The sequence below is a fragment of the Sceloporus occidentalis genome, unplaced genomic scaffold (genome assembly GCF_023333645.1).
Source record: "Sceloporus occidentalis isolate IW3139 unplaced genomic scaffold, rSceOcc1.0.p SCAF_47, whole genome shotgun sequence".
NCBI classification, from domain to species: domain Eukaryota; kingdom Metazoa; phylum Chordata; class Lepidosauria; order Squamata; family Phrynosomatidae; genus Sceloporus; species Sceloporus occidentalis.
The window spans coordinates 2,192,426-2,209,604 of record NW_028317027.1 but is presented as its reverse complement, the minus strand read 5'-3'; the positions used below and the strand labels follow the sequence as shown (position 1 = coordinate 2,209,604).

General features: G+C 38.2%; 1 protein-coding gene across 1 annotated transcript in view; it reads left to right on the top strand.

The window, feature by feature from the left end:
- The window catches only part of LOC149289195 (alpha-1,3-mannosyl-glycoprotein 4-beta-N-acetylglucosaminyltransferase A-like), a 31,700-nt gene extending 15,065 nt beyond the window's left edge, over window positions 1-16,635 (top strand). Inside the window, exons 4-15 of the mRNA XM_089490923.1 lie at window positions 716-849; window positions 2,538-2,584; window positions 3,427-3,540; window positions 3,773-3,848; window positions 5,025-5,139; window positions 5,869-5,999; window positions 7,245-7,352; window positions 8,488-8,681; window positions 12,994-13,072; window positions 13,458-13,524; window positions 16,378-16,490; window positions 16,606-16,635. Of these exons, the coding sequence (XP_089347049.1) occupies window positions 716-849; window positions 2,538-2,584; window positions 3,427-3,540; window positions 3,773-3,848; window positions 5,025-5,139; window positions 5,869-5,999; window positions 7,245-7,352; window positions 8,488-8,681; window positions 12,994-13,072; window positions 13,458-13,524; window positions 16,378-16,490; window positions 16,606-16,635 (1,208 nt within the window). The remainder of the gene's footprint in view (window positions 1-715; window positions 850-2,537; window positions 2,585-3,426; window positions 3,541-3,772; window positions 3,849-5,024; window positions 5,140-5,868; window positions 6,000-7,244; window positions 7,353-8,487; window positions 8,682-12,993; window positions 13,073-13,457; window positions 13,525-16,377; window positions 16,491-16,605) is intronic.
- The last annotated feature ends 544 nt before the right edge of the window (window positions 16,636-17,179 follow it).

Sequence of the window (17,179 nt, the reverse complement as noted above, 5' to 3'; positions counted from 1 at the left end):
TTGTTTTTAATCTTTAACGGCCATCTTCTCTATGGAACGTTGGACCCACGCCCTTGAAAGAGAATATGTAATAATTGTTATTCATAAATCTTAAAGACACTATACCATACATTTTTTTCATGTACGTGCTAATTGATACACATATGCTATATGTGTATAATTTATAAGCATATGCTATATGTGTATAAAAAAGCTCTTCAATAATTAATTAATAAGAATTTCTTATTAATATACAGAAATTGTCTTATTTTTTCTATTGAACTACTGGCACAAAGTGACTTTGCGGCCTCTAATTCTGAATATTAACAATTGGTGCATTTGTGAGTTTTTGGAGGACTGGTGAAGTATTTGGGCAGCGTTTTCTTCATGACTCATTTATTTCCGTGAGCCGGAACCTCAAAGAGCTAGGTATCAAATTAGCAGAAAATACCACCAACATGTGGTAGATTAACTCAAGATTCCCCTAGATATCAACATGTCCACACATCACCTCTTTATACTGTATGTTCCAGTCAGGGTCAGCCATAGGGTTACAAACACCATGGGAAGCTATGTGTCCAGCACCCATTACTTGTTAACATAAGAGAAACCTGATGGCAGGGGTGTTATCTAGGTTGCCTATGAAGAGGCAAACCTAGTGCCAGTCTGCAATACTAGGTGGCCCATATATACGAAATGGACCTCCAGTATAACTGTATATGACTTTTTATTGCAGTGTCCATTGTTATGGGAGTTCCGACTGTGAAAAGGAAAGTTAAGTCTTACTTGACCGAGACTCTGCACTCTCTGATTGATAAGCTGTCTCCAGAAGAAAAACTAGACTGTGTTATAATAGTCTTCGTCGGAGAGGTAACTTCATCAAACCAAACGTGTTTGGTTTTATTCAGACATACCACCAAGACACAATTATTATTTATTAATTTAATTTTTAATTCTGTACATCTTGCTTTTAATTCCCATAGATTTTTACTTGTGTAATTATATTTTAGATGATCTTAAAGTTAAGTTCAATGTACCAAGCTGACCTTGGCATCACATAACCTTTGAGTTGTTGTGTTTAATTGTTGTTGTGTACAACCATTTTAATGGACATTAAGTAAACCATGGTAGGTTGCAAGAATTTTGATTTCTTTCTCTTGATGGGACGTCTTCTTTTGATGGGCTGCCTTTGAAGAACTGCTGTTCTTCAAAGGCAGCCGATCAACAACAATCAGCAAATTAACATTTGGTCAAAAATTAAGATACCAGGGTTGTAATAAAATCCTAGAGCTCCAGAGAAGTTAGCTGCTTCCATGCTACGCTACGGTGGATTTTTCTACGTATACATTGTATACGATTTTTTCATTTTGCAGGTATGGGCTACATAATTCCCTGGCCCTGATCTTTCCGTAAAGTTACGCCGTGGTAACTGCACTTTGTGGTCATCAGGCCAAGTTAAATATCCAAACTTAACAATGGTCTTAAAAAAACATTGTTAATATAATAACCCAGGGATTTTGTATCCCAAATGTTTGATACGGTTACCGAGGTCTCATTTTAATTTACAGTGGTATTAGGGAAGCTAGTTTTTTTTCCCCTGAACCAACAGTCCTGCGTGGGCATGCATTTTTAATCAGTCCAGCTGGAACTTGTTAAACATTTACTGTGGAACACAAATATTTAAAATGGAAGGGTTTGCTTCAGACAAGTACCATGAACTAGTGTTCTAACATGGGTGTTATACTTGGATGTCTGCTAAAATGATGTTGGAGAAGCAACTCATGAAAGAATAAGATTTAAATAACGTTGAAACTGTGGTAAAATCTGGAATCTGATGTGTAGTTTTAGATACAAATGTTTTATTGTTGAACTCATAGGGTTTTGCTTCCAAAGTTTGTTTGCAGATGCTTTCAGGGTAGTTATATCTAGCTCATTTTGAGATGGTTTTATCCATTTATTAAGCTATAATATTTTCAAACTTGAAAATACAAAATTGAATAAGGAAGTTTGGAGAAATTAGTTTTTTATCTTTCTGTAAAAGACCCTTATGTAAAAAGACATTGAGGGAGAAGGTTTTAGGGGAAAAGCACCTACTTATTGGTACATGAGTTTTATCTTGTGGGGTTTATAGATTTGCCTAAGCTGTTCCTCAACATACTGTAACACTGGATGATGGAAAGGAAAATGATGGACCTATTTTCCTTACTGGTCACATTGTTCTCCTCCTCCAATTTTTGTTCACTTATGTAATTTCTCATTTCTCCAGTAAGTTAATATCTTTCTTTTTCTTCAAGTTTATTCTCCTTTTTTCTGACCATACTAATTTATTGTTAGAAATAATGCCAGACAATATATTTTCTTTCATAAAGAAGTCCTTGATGTTTAGACAAGCTACTTCCCTTTATTGTTCATGTGGTGGATGTTCGGGGGTAGTGAAATTCTTAACCACAAGATTCTATGTAACAAATTGGGTACCTTTTTTTGTATAAAAGGTGTATAATATCTATCTATATATCTGCAAAGTTATTTTGTTTCAAGGCATTTTTTCCCCCCCATAGACAGACATTGAATACGTGCACAGTGTAGTCGGAAGCTTGGAAAAAGAGTAAGTTCATATGAAACTAATACTAATGTGAATGTTAATCCCTTGTGATATTCCGCCTGGATTATTGCAACTCCCTACTAACTGGTTTCCTCCTCTCCCGCCACGATGCCAATCGCTCCACTAAGTCCCCAGACCCTTCAGAATCAGATTCAAACTTCTGATCTACAGCGCGCTTAACAACTGCACACTCCCTTATATTTCTACCGTTCTTTCTGAATACACCCCTATCCACCCTCTTCGTTCCTCTCTCTTGTAGAATTTCCTTTTCCCACTCCTGTGTTCAGGATTTGACCCGTGCTGTAACCCTTCTCTAGAATTCCCTTCCCAGTTCTGTCCGATTTTCTCCCTCATATGCAAATTTCAAAAGCTCTCTAATACCTTTATTGAGAAACGTACAACCTTTCTTCCTAACACTCACAACCATCATCCTAATCAAGCCATCTGAATGACCAACAACCTCCACAGCTCATCCAGACCCTATCAACTCATCCCCATCCAAGCCATCCTCTCCTACTGTTTCACCTCCCCTCAACCACTGACTAGATTGCAACCTCACAAGCAGCAGGCTTCTTCTCCTTTTGTTATTTGCCATTAAAATGTTCTACTGACTCTACCGTAACAGCGCCACGGAATCTGCTGGTGCTATATAAATAAATGTTATCAGTAGATCTAATGATCACTAATATTATAATCTTCATGTTTAATGACTTACCATCTGCATAAATCTGGAAGGTAGTACTGTTACATTTCCTGTTACATTAAGTTTTTTGTGAAAAATCATGTCATATGCTGCAGCTTATCTCGTGCACTTGTTGCACCCTTTGTACCTATCTCTCAATAAGATTCTCCACTGAAATCAACTCTGGTTTAGTGGAAGTAATCTCGCCTCCAGCTACGTATTATCCTGACCTCACAAATTTAAAGGAGACCTTTGGAGACTCAAAGGAAAGAGTACGGTAGGTATTTTTCCACAATTTCCACTCCTGTTTTTTTTTCTAGAAAATGTGTGTGTATATATACAGTATACATCAGTATATATATATCAAACTTTGTTCCTTAATAGTAGCCAATACTAAGTATCTGTTTACACACAAGTAAATCCAGCTGCGTCCCACTACAGAATAAGAATTATGTGTGAAATGGCAAAATGGAATTTTGCATCCCTATTCATATTTATTTTGATTGCAGATGGCGAACGAAGCAAAATTTAGATTACTGTTTTCTTATGATGTATGCTCAGAGGAAGGGGATTTATTACCTACAGGTACATTTCTGATAAACGAAAGATTTTGTTGCTATGGAAATGTTGCTGTTGGTTACTTCTGCTTACATGATGAATGCATTGTGCATATAATGTGCATGAGCCTTCGTGTGCATCTTCATTTTGATGGTCAGACTTTGGGCTTTGTTGAGCTCAGGCTTTGGGGTGGCGCACCAGGTTTACATTAAATACAGCGCTTATTGAAGGGCCAAAGCCTGCATGCAACCATGAAAAGTTGTGTTTTTTTATAAGATGACTTGTCATCTGCTTTTTTGCTTTTTTTTGAAAATAACGAAAACGCAGATTATAAAAGTGTGAAACTTCCAAAGCAATTCTAGCTTGTTTGAGGATGCCAACTTTATTTTGTTTAACAATAATAGATGAATTATGAAGAAGCAGCTTGTACTGTAAACGTTTCCAGCTACTTTCTGTAGGCAGCCAGCACTGTCTTCTTGCAAACAGTGATCCACCTGTGAGTAATCCAATTTGACCTACATCCAATAATGGGATCTCATCTAGATCATTTAATGATTTTAAATGAAATGAGCTTCTCTAAACACAGCAGTAATAACATAAGTTTGGTCATTTGGCATATGGTTTCAGCTGATTGGCTGAGATGTGCGTTGACGGCATAAGGGCGCATCATATGTCAGATGGCTGCAGAAAACGAGGCGGTTCTTTCTTTATACACCTAATTTCCTGAAAATTCCAGGAAATGAGCTCTCTAAGAGTGTTGATCCTTTAATTGTAATTCTCATGTATAAGGAGGAAAAAATCCCCTCTTTAACATAATGCTCTAGAAAATGGTCTGCATGTATAGGATGCTGATTCTGTTAGATGAGGAAAGAGAGAAGCAAGGTTTCCTATCGTAGATCTGCAGGGCAGGGTTTATTGGTAACATGCAATCCTGATGTCGGCACTACAGGGGAAGAAAATCGAGACACATGGCTAATATTAAAAGGAAAACCTTCCAACACTGAGTATGTCTGTCTTGGGTCAAGGGTGGGGTAGAATTTATCTTCCTGTCTGTCTGCCAGGAAAAAGCACGATAGCAAAGTATTAATATTAAGAGGAAATCATCATTATGTTGCACAAATAGCTGTTTGCGTGTTTGAAAGAATATTTGTCTGAATGTAAAACCTCAATGCACTGCATGTAATTTGATTTTTCTTCCCATAGCTTGAAGATGATATAGTTGCCAAGCAGAGTTATTTTAATACAATAAAGAATTTTGCTCTACAACTATCCTCTGAAGATTGGATGATTCTGGAATTTTCTCAGCTAGGTTTCATTGGTAAGCAGGTTTATACAAACCACTTTATTCAGTGCCAGATACGTAGGCAGGATCTACTCCTATTATTCTCGGCCCATGAGACAAAGCATTGTATTTCTCCGGATCACATGAGTGTGTTGCCTCTCGGGTTACCCTTTGTAGCAGTATTACATTATCCATGTTTCTTTTTCATTCCGAGATACCATGTCTGAAGATTTATATGTCATCTTTGAAAATTGAGTATCTTTTTTCCACCGGCATTCACTTATATCACTGAATTGTTTTTAACTTGTTTGGATAATAATTGCATAATAATTTCAGGCAACAAGCATACCAGCCATTTGTATGTGTTTGTACACCCTTGATTCCTTGCTCATGCACATACAATGGCTCAGTCCCAATCATCCATTCTAATGAACGTGTATGGAGGAACGGACTTCATTAGCATTGCCGTAAAGAATCAGCTCAGTGTGGTGTTTGAGCATAAAATATCACATCACATGACTGACAGGTCTGCAGATAAATAATGTTTATTGGTACAAAATCAGATTCATTTTTCCCATGGAACTTTCCCTGTTTTTGAGAATTATTCTTAATATTTAGTTGAGAAAATTACCATGGTTGCCTTTTTACACTGGATTATAGAATTTATGTTTCCAGTGGTTTCAGCCTATTTATTGGGTATTCTTTCTAATCATGCTTGACCATGTGTATGTACACTGACATTTGTATACCTGTTAACTATTGCAGGTAAAATGTTCCAATCACCGGATATTACGCTGATTGTTGAGTTCATTTTTATGTTCTACAAGGAAAAGCCTATTGATTGGCTTTTGGATCATATACTGTGGGTAAAAGTCTGCAACCCAGAAAAAGATGCTGTAAGTAATATTGTAAAGCAGTTCATTTTCTAATTTGATTTGCTTTCATACGTGTGTGTGCTTATTCACTATATGACCAAAAGTATATGGACACCCTTAAGCCACATCCACTGCTAGCAGGTGTATAAAATGAAACGCATTGGCAGCCATCTCCATATACAAACATTGGCAGTAGAACGGGTCATACTGAAGAGCTCAGTGACTTTAACTTGCCAGAGGATGCAACCTTTGCTGCAAATTGGTTTGTCAAATTTCTATCATGCTAGATATATCACTACAAACTGCCTTTGTAAGCAACCCCTGGGCAAGCACTGTGCGTAGGGAGCTTCATGGAATTGGTTTCAGTGGCTGAGCAACTGCACACAAACTGAAGATCACTGTACACAATACCAAGTGCTGGTTGGTATGGTGTAAAGCCACTGGGCTCTGGAGCAGTGAAATTGTGTTTTCTGAAATGATGAATCACGCTTCTGATAGATGAACCTAGGTTCGGATGAGTTTGGTGTAGAGGAGCGTGAGTGGCCCTCACAGAGCCCTGACCTCAACCCCATTGAACACCTTTGGGATGAACTGGAATGCAGATTGGGAGCCAGGCCTTCTCGTCCAACATCAGTGCCTCTCCAACATCTTGTGATGAGCCTTCCCAGAAGAATGGAGGCCATTATGGACACAAAGAAGACACAACTTCATATTAATGCCCATTGTTTTGGAATGGGATGTCCAAGAAGCCCATATAGGTGTCCACATATGTTTTGGTCAAACAGAGGTCAACAAATATGGTTTGATTCTAGAAACCAGCCAAAAAATTTAGGAAAGTGTTTTTCCCCCCAGAAAGGATGCTAACACATACCTTAACATACTACCATACTAACACGCAGTAAGGTACTTACACACACACACACACTTTTTTGTTTACCTCCACCTTTTTTGGCTCACGATTGCTTTTCTCTGCACCCTTGTGGTCCTCGCGCTGGGGTGAGCCATCAGGACCCAGGATCAACTGCTTTATCACAGTCTCAGAACATGTCCTCCATGATTCACCTTCATACACGATTAAATGTCTTGTGGAAAACCAGTTCCAGGAAATCTCCGGGATAAATGTCTTGCCCTCCTTCCTGTAGTTGTTTATATATGTTTATATAATGACAATCCATGCAGCGGAGTCAAAGGGAAATTTACTGCAATGTTGTTCTGCTTTGCAGTCAGTAAAATTCTCTATTTTCCTGTTTTCTTTTCTTTTTGAAGAAACATTGTGATAGACAGAAATCGAATCTGCGAATCCGATTCAGGCCATCCCTTTTCCAACATGTTGGTCTACATTCCTCATTAGCAGGAAAAATACAAAAGCTTACGGTAGGTAAATGTTAACCATTCCTATGACAAGTGTATTTTACACCATAACAATGAACTTTTTTTTACGATGGTAACCTTATGTTTGCTGAACCTTAATTTCCCTTTTCCAAGTTAAAATAGCAAAAAAGGCTCCCTAACTAGCCAAGTTTTTTACTATGTTGAAATTGTTTGGGTTATGAGTAGCGATAAAAGGGAAGCCTTTTATTAAACTGTTAAGTGCTAAGTGTATTCGTTGGCCTGTATATATAATCAGTTCTGGGTGGAGCAAGCAAACGTTGATTAACTTAGGAGCGCAAAGAGTCTTTATTACTATTTGTAATATATAATAATAGGACAAGACGCTCACTCCCAGATTATGGCCTGTTTTAGTTTTTTTAAGTCCATGAGGTGCCATGCACATATTTTAGAATATTATGAAACTTTGATTTCAAAGTTCTGTTTTGTAATGCGTGGCTTTATATTATTGAATGTGTTGTGTGTTTAGAGAGGGAACTGTCATAATTGAGCAAGGAATGTTAGTCTGTGTGGTCCTGTTCTTCTTGGAGATTGTCATGTCCAGAAAATGTGATGTGTGTGTGTGTGTGGCAGAGTAGTTGAAGGTGAGAGCAAATTATGGTGGAATTGATTAAATCTGCTGCAAGCTACTGTTTACCAGCTCTGCAAGTTAAGAAGATGCCATCAATGTAGCAAAAGTAAACAAGGGGTTTGATGCCATAAAAAAATAAGTTTGCATTTTGAGGTGCCATATTTTTCCTTCTTGCTATTCTTATTTGTGTAGTTGTATGTCCTCCTCCAGTGGTTGATACCTGCCGATCTAAACATTCTTGACAGCTGCTAGGCCACTGTATATAGAGATTCCAGATCCATGGTTGGTACATTGATACAACCTGAATGAGGGTGAATTAAAAAAAAAAACCCTATGAATTTAGTTCAAACCATTTTGTGTCCATTTACACAAGTCTAGTGTGCAATAGCTTTTCACGCCTAAGGACTGTGTGTTTGCTTAGCAAGCACATCAAACAAATGAAACAATCACTGACGTTTTGTGAGGGATAGAAATATAAAGAATATGTTTACAATTTTTGTGAAACCATTAAAAATAACCATATCTGTATTTTGTGTTTTCTCTGGATAGGATAAGGACTTCCTGAAACCGTTACTGCATAAAATCCATGTGAACCCACCAGCTGAAGTGTCAACATCTTTAAAAGTTTACCAAGGTCACACGTTGGAAAAGACATATCTTGGGGAGGATTTCTTCTGGGCCATCACACCCCTGGCAGGAGACTACATCCTCTTTAAGTTTGACAAACCCGTGCATGTAGAAAGGTTAGTCATTTTGTGTTGTCTTCTAATACTGAAGTCAGTGTGTCCTGTTGTGTGATGGCCAAACGCTGCTGCAATGATACATTGCTATAATTGTATTTTAGGAGATACCCGGGGGGGAAAAAACAATGTCATAGCTGCTTGAGCACAATGTTTCTCTGCTTTAGTCTTCTGCTGTACAAACATTGCTACTACTTAGGCTAAAGGATTTAGCTCATAGGTTAGTGTGCCAGATGTATATGTAGAATTGTGTTTCTTGGTGCAAGGTAAGGTGTAAGTAATATATAATCAAATTGTCTTATAAATGCATAATTATTAAGTGCTGACAAATACCACAGCACAGTATAATTCAGTGGGCAGTCCTATGCTATTGCTTGGGTTTGCTTCTCCCAGGATATTACATCTTAAAGAAATGTGTGCCTCCACACAAAAATCAAAATGACTGCTCAAACTAATACCTTTTCGTATGTAGATTTATACAGTTGCCAAGTAAGATTTTTTTCTCTAATTATATTTAATCATTTAGTAATTGAAAAAAGTTTGGTTTTTTTTACATAAAAAATAAATTATAAATGTACATATATTGTACACACTTGTTGGTGGTTCATTTATTAACACATATGAGAAAACTACAAATAACTAAAAAAACAACGCTTTTTATTATTAAAATATATATGGCCCCATAATTTATAAATGCTGCTAGTTAAGAGGTTCATATAGCCTTGAAATAGCATGTTTTGGGACCAACAAAAATCTTAAAGCCACACATCCTAACCATCTCCCTGTTCCAGCAAGCTGCCCTATTGACCTGTTTTTGCAGGAAGTAGGGATCATAGGCCTGGTTAGGTTGATCAGAGGATCACATCCTGTGCGCTAGGATATGATGTCATATCCTTGCATTCTGACTTAAGGCATCACAAGGTGGTAAGGGTAATTACATGCTTATAATGTCCCTGGCCCAGCTTTCTGTGCGTTCAGTGTTATCAATTAAAATATTGTCCTTATATTGTGTTATGTGGTTGGTTGCACGTTTTGATAACATCTTGATGCAGAATTAATTGTATAAACCTGCAGTTTCTCCATGCCCTGATGTCATATAATTAAATGTGTGCATCTGTGATTCCATACCTCATGCAATCAAGCTTTATTATCATTAATTGGCATTCTTCTCATGGAAGCTCTGATACACAAATATACAGTATATAACCATTTGTACAATACTAGATGATTGATTAAAGGGAAAAAGAGCCCATAATTTACGATATACAATGCAATCTATTGTATCTCATATGCATATAAATGAATAACAGTTTTCCTTAAGCGAATGATTAGTGACGTTAGAGGTTCGAAAGCGATGTGCTTTTCTCGAGCTATTGTTCAATGTGACAGAAGTGTGACTGCTTTTGTAAATAGAAAAATGGAAAGGAGTAATGGGCATATATATAATTTTATAAGATTAAAATATGCAATTACTCTGGCAGCTGCAAATTTCAAAGCACCGCGAGCATCCTCAGTTAATTTATTTTTGTTGCAAGAAACCAATTGCCTGTAGACTAATAGTGTGTGTAAATAACATGAAGTAAAGCTTATTGAGGTGAAAAATTAAATTGAATTAATATACATTGGAAGATTTATTGCTACAGTACATATAGGAATTATGTTTTGCTCTATGGATAGTCAAAGTGTGTTCCTAGGATTGGAATAGAGAATCGTACGTCAACTGGTAAATTTTGTGGCCTGGGAAGTTTGCGTTAGGGACTCCAGGGTTGTTGCAGCTTCCATGCTGGTAGATTGGTATCCAGTTATTTAATAAAGAGAGCCTACATCATTCAAAATACGCTACATAACATATGTGGGTTTTTTGTTTGGTAGTTACCCTGACTGTTATTCAGCTTCATTGCTGGCTGGCCTGCTTAATTAATTATTTAATCAGGTATTCCACCCTTAGCATCTGTATCATCCCTTTGTTTTGTCCTTTGATCTGTCAATACTGATTTTATTGCGGGGTAATTAACCAATTGGTACATACCTAACAAGCAGCCATCCCTATATCAGTAGTGACCTAGGAGGCACAAGCCTCTTAGAGGCACAGGCCGCTTTCCATCCAAGTGCCAATTTTTCACTAAGTGCCACTATCTGGGAGTTGACCAAGGGAGTTCACCAAGGAGGACAACAAGGAAGGACACAGAGAAACCAGGAGGCAACCTTCAATCAATCACCCACAGAACTGTTTAGTGCTACCTACTGCTCACTGCGCATGCCCCACTCCATTCCCATTCCCATTCGTCTACAATTACCATGTTTAGAATCCTCTTGTTCCTCCTTTCCCTTTCCTCTATTGTTTGTAAAATCATAATCTCTCTCCAGCCACCAGCTACCCCACACTATGTATGCATTGCACCTTCATTACTTTCTTCTCCCCTTCTCTCATCCCAAGCGCTTCTCAACTTCACCTCCTCCCTTCTCTGTCTCCAGTAACACTTCCCCTCCCCTCCCTCTCTCAGTTGGGGTACCCCAAGGCTCCGTTTTAGGACCCCTTCTGTTCTCTCTTTACACTTCCTCCCTTGGCAAACTGATCTCATTCTTTGGCTTTCACTACCACCTGTATGCTGATGACACCCAGATCTATCTATCCTCCCCTGATCTCTCTCCCTCTGTCTTAGATCGTGTAACTAACTGCCTTGCATCTGTCTCTACCTGGATGTCTGAACGTTTTTTGAAACTCAACCTCTCCAAAACTGAACTCCTCATCTTCCCTCCCTCCAACTCTAAGATTCCCCCATCTATCTCCCTCAATGTTAATGGTGCCATCATCTCCCCATCTACTCATGCACGCTGTCTTGGTGTCACCCTTGACTCCGACCTTTCGTTCACACCCCATATTCAGCCTGTCTCTAAAAACTGTCGCCTTCATCTTAAAAACATTGACCGTATCCGTCCCTTCCTAACGCAGCATACCACTAAGGCTCTTGTCCATGCCCTGATTATTTCCCGTCTTGACTACTGTAACTCTATCTTAGTCGGTCTACCTCTTAACCGTCTCACCCCTCTACAATCCACCATGAATGCTGCTGTCAGACTCATCTTCCTCTCCCATCACATTACTAATGTCTCTCCCCTCTGTCAGTCTCTTCACTGGCTGCCTGTGCGCTTCAGGACTCACTTCAAAATCCTCACTCTTACTTTCAAAGCCCTTCACAGTGGTTCCCCTCCCTACATCTCCTCTCTCATCTCTAAATACACTCCTAACCGGTCTCTCCACTCATCCAATGATCTTCTATCCTCTCCTCTGATTTCTAGCACTCATGCCCGCTTACAAGATTTCTCAAGGGATGCCCCTATCCTCTGGAATGCCCTCCCCCGGTCTCTCCCCCTGCCTTTATTCCTTCAAAAAATCCCTCAAGACCCACTTCTTTAAGGATGCTTACAACATAGCACATTAACGCCCTCCCATATTCCTTTAGCTCACCTTTCCTAGTCCCTCTCCTGCAATACTTTTACTAGTGTGGCTGGTCCATCCCTAACAACGGCACTTTTACCTATTGTGTAATACACCCAACTCCCTCTAGACTGTAAGCTCTTTTGAGCAGGGCCCTCCGCACCTGTTGTCTCTGTTAGTCAATTTGTAATGTAACATACTACTTGTTATGTCCTGTCTACCCATTGTACAGCGCTACGGAATTTGATGGCGCTATATAAAACAATAAATAATAATAATAATAATAGTTGGTAGGATGGGCCCAAAAGCCTTATAGGACACATCTGGGTAGCAAGCCTGTAGTTCAGTGCATCCCGTTCGGGGGCCACAAACCACCAAGAATTATGTGTGCCTTTGCCTGAAAACAATTTAATTGTAATTAAGAAGCTTGCTTGAGCTGGGATGTGCAGCCTGTTTGCAGCCCTTAATGTCTGAAGCTGAGCACCACTGCTCTAGTTGGTGACCCATAAATACAGTAATAAACCATGAAAGTCAATGGCCATCATTGAAGATTGGTAGTAGAGCACCTTGAATGCACCGTATGTATATGTGATACGCATATATATATATATATGTATATGTATATGTATGTATGAGAACGTCTGTCAAGATGTCAATGGTTTGCTTAGTAAGTAGCAGATCACAGATGGAATAGTAATTGTAGAAAGCATAGACAGCTGGTTGTAGTGGTGACTGAGTCTCGAGCAATATTGTTACTGCGGTGTTAGTCAGATCCTCCCTTCAATCTCTGTTTTATCTGTGAACCACAAGGATAGATCAGAATTTTTCTATGAATGCACAATTTTCCTTAAAATAAATTGTTTGCTTTCCTCATAGGTATTTATTTCACAGTGGAAACCCTGAACACCCGGGAGACTTGTTATTTAACACAAGCGTGGAGGTCTTGCCTTTCAAGGTACGATATTTTCCTGCACACATTAAGTAGTATCTTTGGCAATGTTTCTTTTAATGTAAAATGGGAATTTAAGTGTGCATGGGAGAGCAGCAGGTAGAAAGCTAAATAAGTTGTCATGAAACAAAATAGCCAAAGTATTGCGTTAGGATTCTTAGGCAATCACCGCTACATGTCAAATGAAAACAGTATGAGAGCATGGATGTTCATCCATTGTTTGCCGGCCATGTAAAGGAGGTGAAGTGTAGGGAGCATTCGGTTATAATTAGTGTACTCGTGTCATATTATGATCTCTGATAATAATTGCTTGTATGTTATGCAGCATTTAAGTAGGTTAGTGAGAAGGAAGAACAGGTTCCATTGCAACTTTTCTATTTTTTTTTTCCAGAAAGATAAATTGGCGCTAACAAAGAATACCAAAGACAGGCAATTACCAGATGGCTTCTTTAGAATAGGTAAGACATTTTGTGGCTGATCAATTTAATTTCAATGGGGAAGAAACTGATTTTATCATAGGCAATTGTAATTGAATGACAGAGCATGAGAAGAATAGTAATGAGAGTGTTCACATAATAATTCATACTAATTAATAATTTACATATAATCATCATTTAAAGGTACACCACAACCATGGTATGGACTGTAGTGCAGTTTATAGCTAAGTGTCCCCTTTAAATTATCATTTTTGTTCTCTTGCAAATGCACTGTATATTTTGGCATTTACCTATTTATTTTATGTGCACCTGCCCTTTGTTGTATATTGTCCCATAGTGAGATGAGCCAAAAACCATACAATAACCTATACACGTGGGGTATTCCTGTAATCTGGAAATTTTGGTGAATTTTTGTGCGCTTGCACATGTTCTGCACAAAAAATATGTAACCAAGGTGAAAGCATTTTGGGGAAAAACATATAAAAAAAAGCTACATTTGGATTGGTGGCCAAACGGCTGTACACCAAGTACCTGAATGTACCCAGTGAAATACCCAGGATTTTTTCTACATAAACTACATACCTGAGTGTTATTTACTGTTACAAACCTTCTATTTGCCCTGTGATTGTCACAAAGATATGGGAATGCTATACATATAAGGCTTTTCTAAACTCAATTATTTATTGGTGAAGCTACGTGGGGCAGTACATTTTCCTTTTAAGTATTTCTGGAATCAGGGTAGATAATACATTATATTGATTCTTCTTTGTATGCCGCGGTCATTTATTCTCATATGTTGTATACTTCTATTTTTAACCAATTTTTTACTAATTTGCCTTCCAAAAACAAACAAAAAAATCTGCATTTCACTAATACAATGTAATCACTGTGTTTTAATGTAATTACCTTGGATTTACAAATTATCTACTTCAACCAGGCTTTATCGGTCCGTGACTATAAACACTGCATGAAAGCAAGCTTTGTGAGCATTATGTCATACAAGAAAGTTCTTCAGGGAAGCGTGTATTTCGTATTAAGAAGTCAATTTATTATATGGTAATCCTCTTAAAAAAATAAATAAAAAACAGATCACAGCCAACACTTATTCACATATTAAGGCATATCTCAAAAGGAGCTATGCTAACATGACATATTTATCAATACCACAATATATATATTTTTTTGTATTTGACCCATTAAGGGCAAATATGTGTTTGCGATGGTGGTACACAACAATATGGTGCTATCGGGAGAGCGTTACCGGCTTTGTTAATGTCGACTTCTGCAACAAGCTACACATCATCCTTGATAATTGGGGATTAGAAATGGAAAGTATAGCAAACAAGTGAAAATGCAGCTGGAAATTTGCACTACTGCATCACGTACCATGTTTTAGTGGCTGAGCCACAGAAAATGTAAGATGTAGACGCAAAGACTCACGTGATGTGGGTCTCAACACTTAAATAAAACTAGATACTTGTCAGGAGAAAAAGTAATCAAAAGACTGTTACTTTGCCATGTCACAAATGAAACTTGGTGCAGTCTCTGGTCCAATGGACTGCAATGCCTGGGAACTGAAAGTTCTTATAAGAAGCTGAACTCAAGAGGAGCCTCATTTAAGTTGAAAGACTCTACTCGAGCTGCCGAGTAGCAGAGAAACGGCCTGTTTGTGTTAGAACTTTCCTGAAGCCTAAAGGTGCTGTTCTCTTATCATCATGAGTAAACAGATCATATCATATTTCTTTTAGTCATCCGTGCCAAGTTTTAATAACACAACAACACAAAAAAACTCTTTTCTTTTGTTTCTGTGGTGACAACCTATGCCTGCTTTTGGATCATATGGCAGTAATTCTTTACCTTTAGTGAATAAACCCCTAGAATATTGCATTTTCATTGGTATGTAGTCTTTATAAATGTTCTAAATGTGGTAGTGCTCTGCTACAAGCCCTACAAACTGTGAAGTGTAACGTGACATTGTAGGTGTAATACCTGGTGGTTTTATAAATAAGCTGCCATTACAAACTGCTGTAATGAAGTCATGCTAGAGAAAAATCTTTTGAAGGCATATGTTTTCAGTAAAATAAAAATATTGCAGTTGTAATGCTCCATGGTAGAGGTTTGCACTTTTGAGTGAAAGTAGCCCCCTCTAATGGTAAGGTAAGGAAATAGCACCCATCACTTGAAATATCCTTCCCCATACATTCCAAGTTTCCTGATTTAGGATTAAAATCCCTATATCGCTCTTTCCTCTCCCGATGTCTCTCTTCTGGGAGTTCATAATGTTTTGAGAGTGTTGAGTGTATTACAGTGTTCTGTGGAGGGGTGGATTAATAATGGGGCAAAAGGGTTATTTGCTCAGGGCCCCATGGTACCAAAGGGCCCCTAAGTGCCGCTTACCTTTATAATGTATATATTTGCCTGCACTGTGCAGAAGGACCTCAGTACTTGGGTGGGTGACGCAGAGGCTCACTTCATGCTTGGGGTCTCTCTTCAGCAGCAGGAGTATTTGTAGAGACGGGGACAGACTATTGCTGGTGTATGATTAGTGATGGCAGTGGGAGCTTTTTATTTACTGCAGTAAGGTTCAAGGCAAAGCTCAGAGTTACTATGTCAGGATCTCCTGAACAGAAGCACGCCGTCACAGGGGCAGAAATGCCCTCTGCAGGTAGGAGCTTGGATCCACATGTGTGGGCATGTCTATGAACATCTGCTCCTGACTCTTAAAAACATCTACTGCCCCAAACGGCCTCACCAATGATGAACTTATACTTAAGTACTTAAAAGTAATTACTTTAATATGTTTTTTTTTACCTGCAAAAAATAACAGTTTTGGCTGCTAGAAGATGAGAACATCTGCTTTTTATTTATTTCAAGGTAAATTTGAAGATGGGACTGCAGAAGGAATGGTAGACCCGAGTCTGAACCCCATTTCTGTTTTTCGGCTTTCAGTTTTACAGAATTCAGCCGTTTGGGTCATTCTTAACGAGGTCAGTATAGCTATTAACGGCTGTTACTAATTATTATTAGCATTACATTTTATTTCTAGATGCCAGACACCTTGATGCATTGTACTTTTCATATTATTTGTTTTCTGCTTTACAGATCCATATCAAAAAAATTCAAGGCGACTGATGTGGCCAGAGAAAGACTTTGAAATGCCGTCCCGGTCCGGACACTCCTTACATGTCCTCACCGCCTGTTTGCTCTGTGTGCATGCACCTTAATTTTGTTCGCTCTTGTATTTTTGTTTCAATTCTACCTCTGTGTTATCTACTGTAGCCAAGAAGATCGTAGGTATGTTTTTTTTTTTTCTTGACCAGAGCGTATCAAATATCTAAACAGCCCATCTGGCACAAGAACAACCTATTATCTTCCGCACAAACTATTCTACAATCCGTATTAAGCTTCTATCTTAACATGATATGCATATACATTCCAAGAGGAAAGAAAACAAGCCGATGCATATTATGCAGGAAGGAAATGTTAAAATTCTATTTTATTTTATTACTACACAGATTTTCTAGATTATCAGGGAAGAGCATATACCTGTCTGATGATGTATATAGAGATATAGATGTACACATTATACGTACACTCACAGCCAGCTAATAAATATATTTATTTTAATGATAGTACCTTTGTGTGCTGCAGAATGCTTAATGTTTTATATGATGTG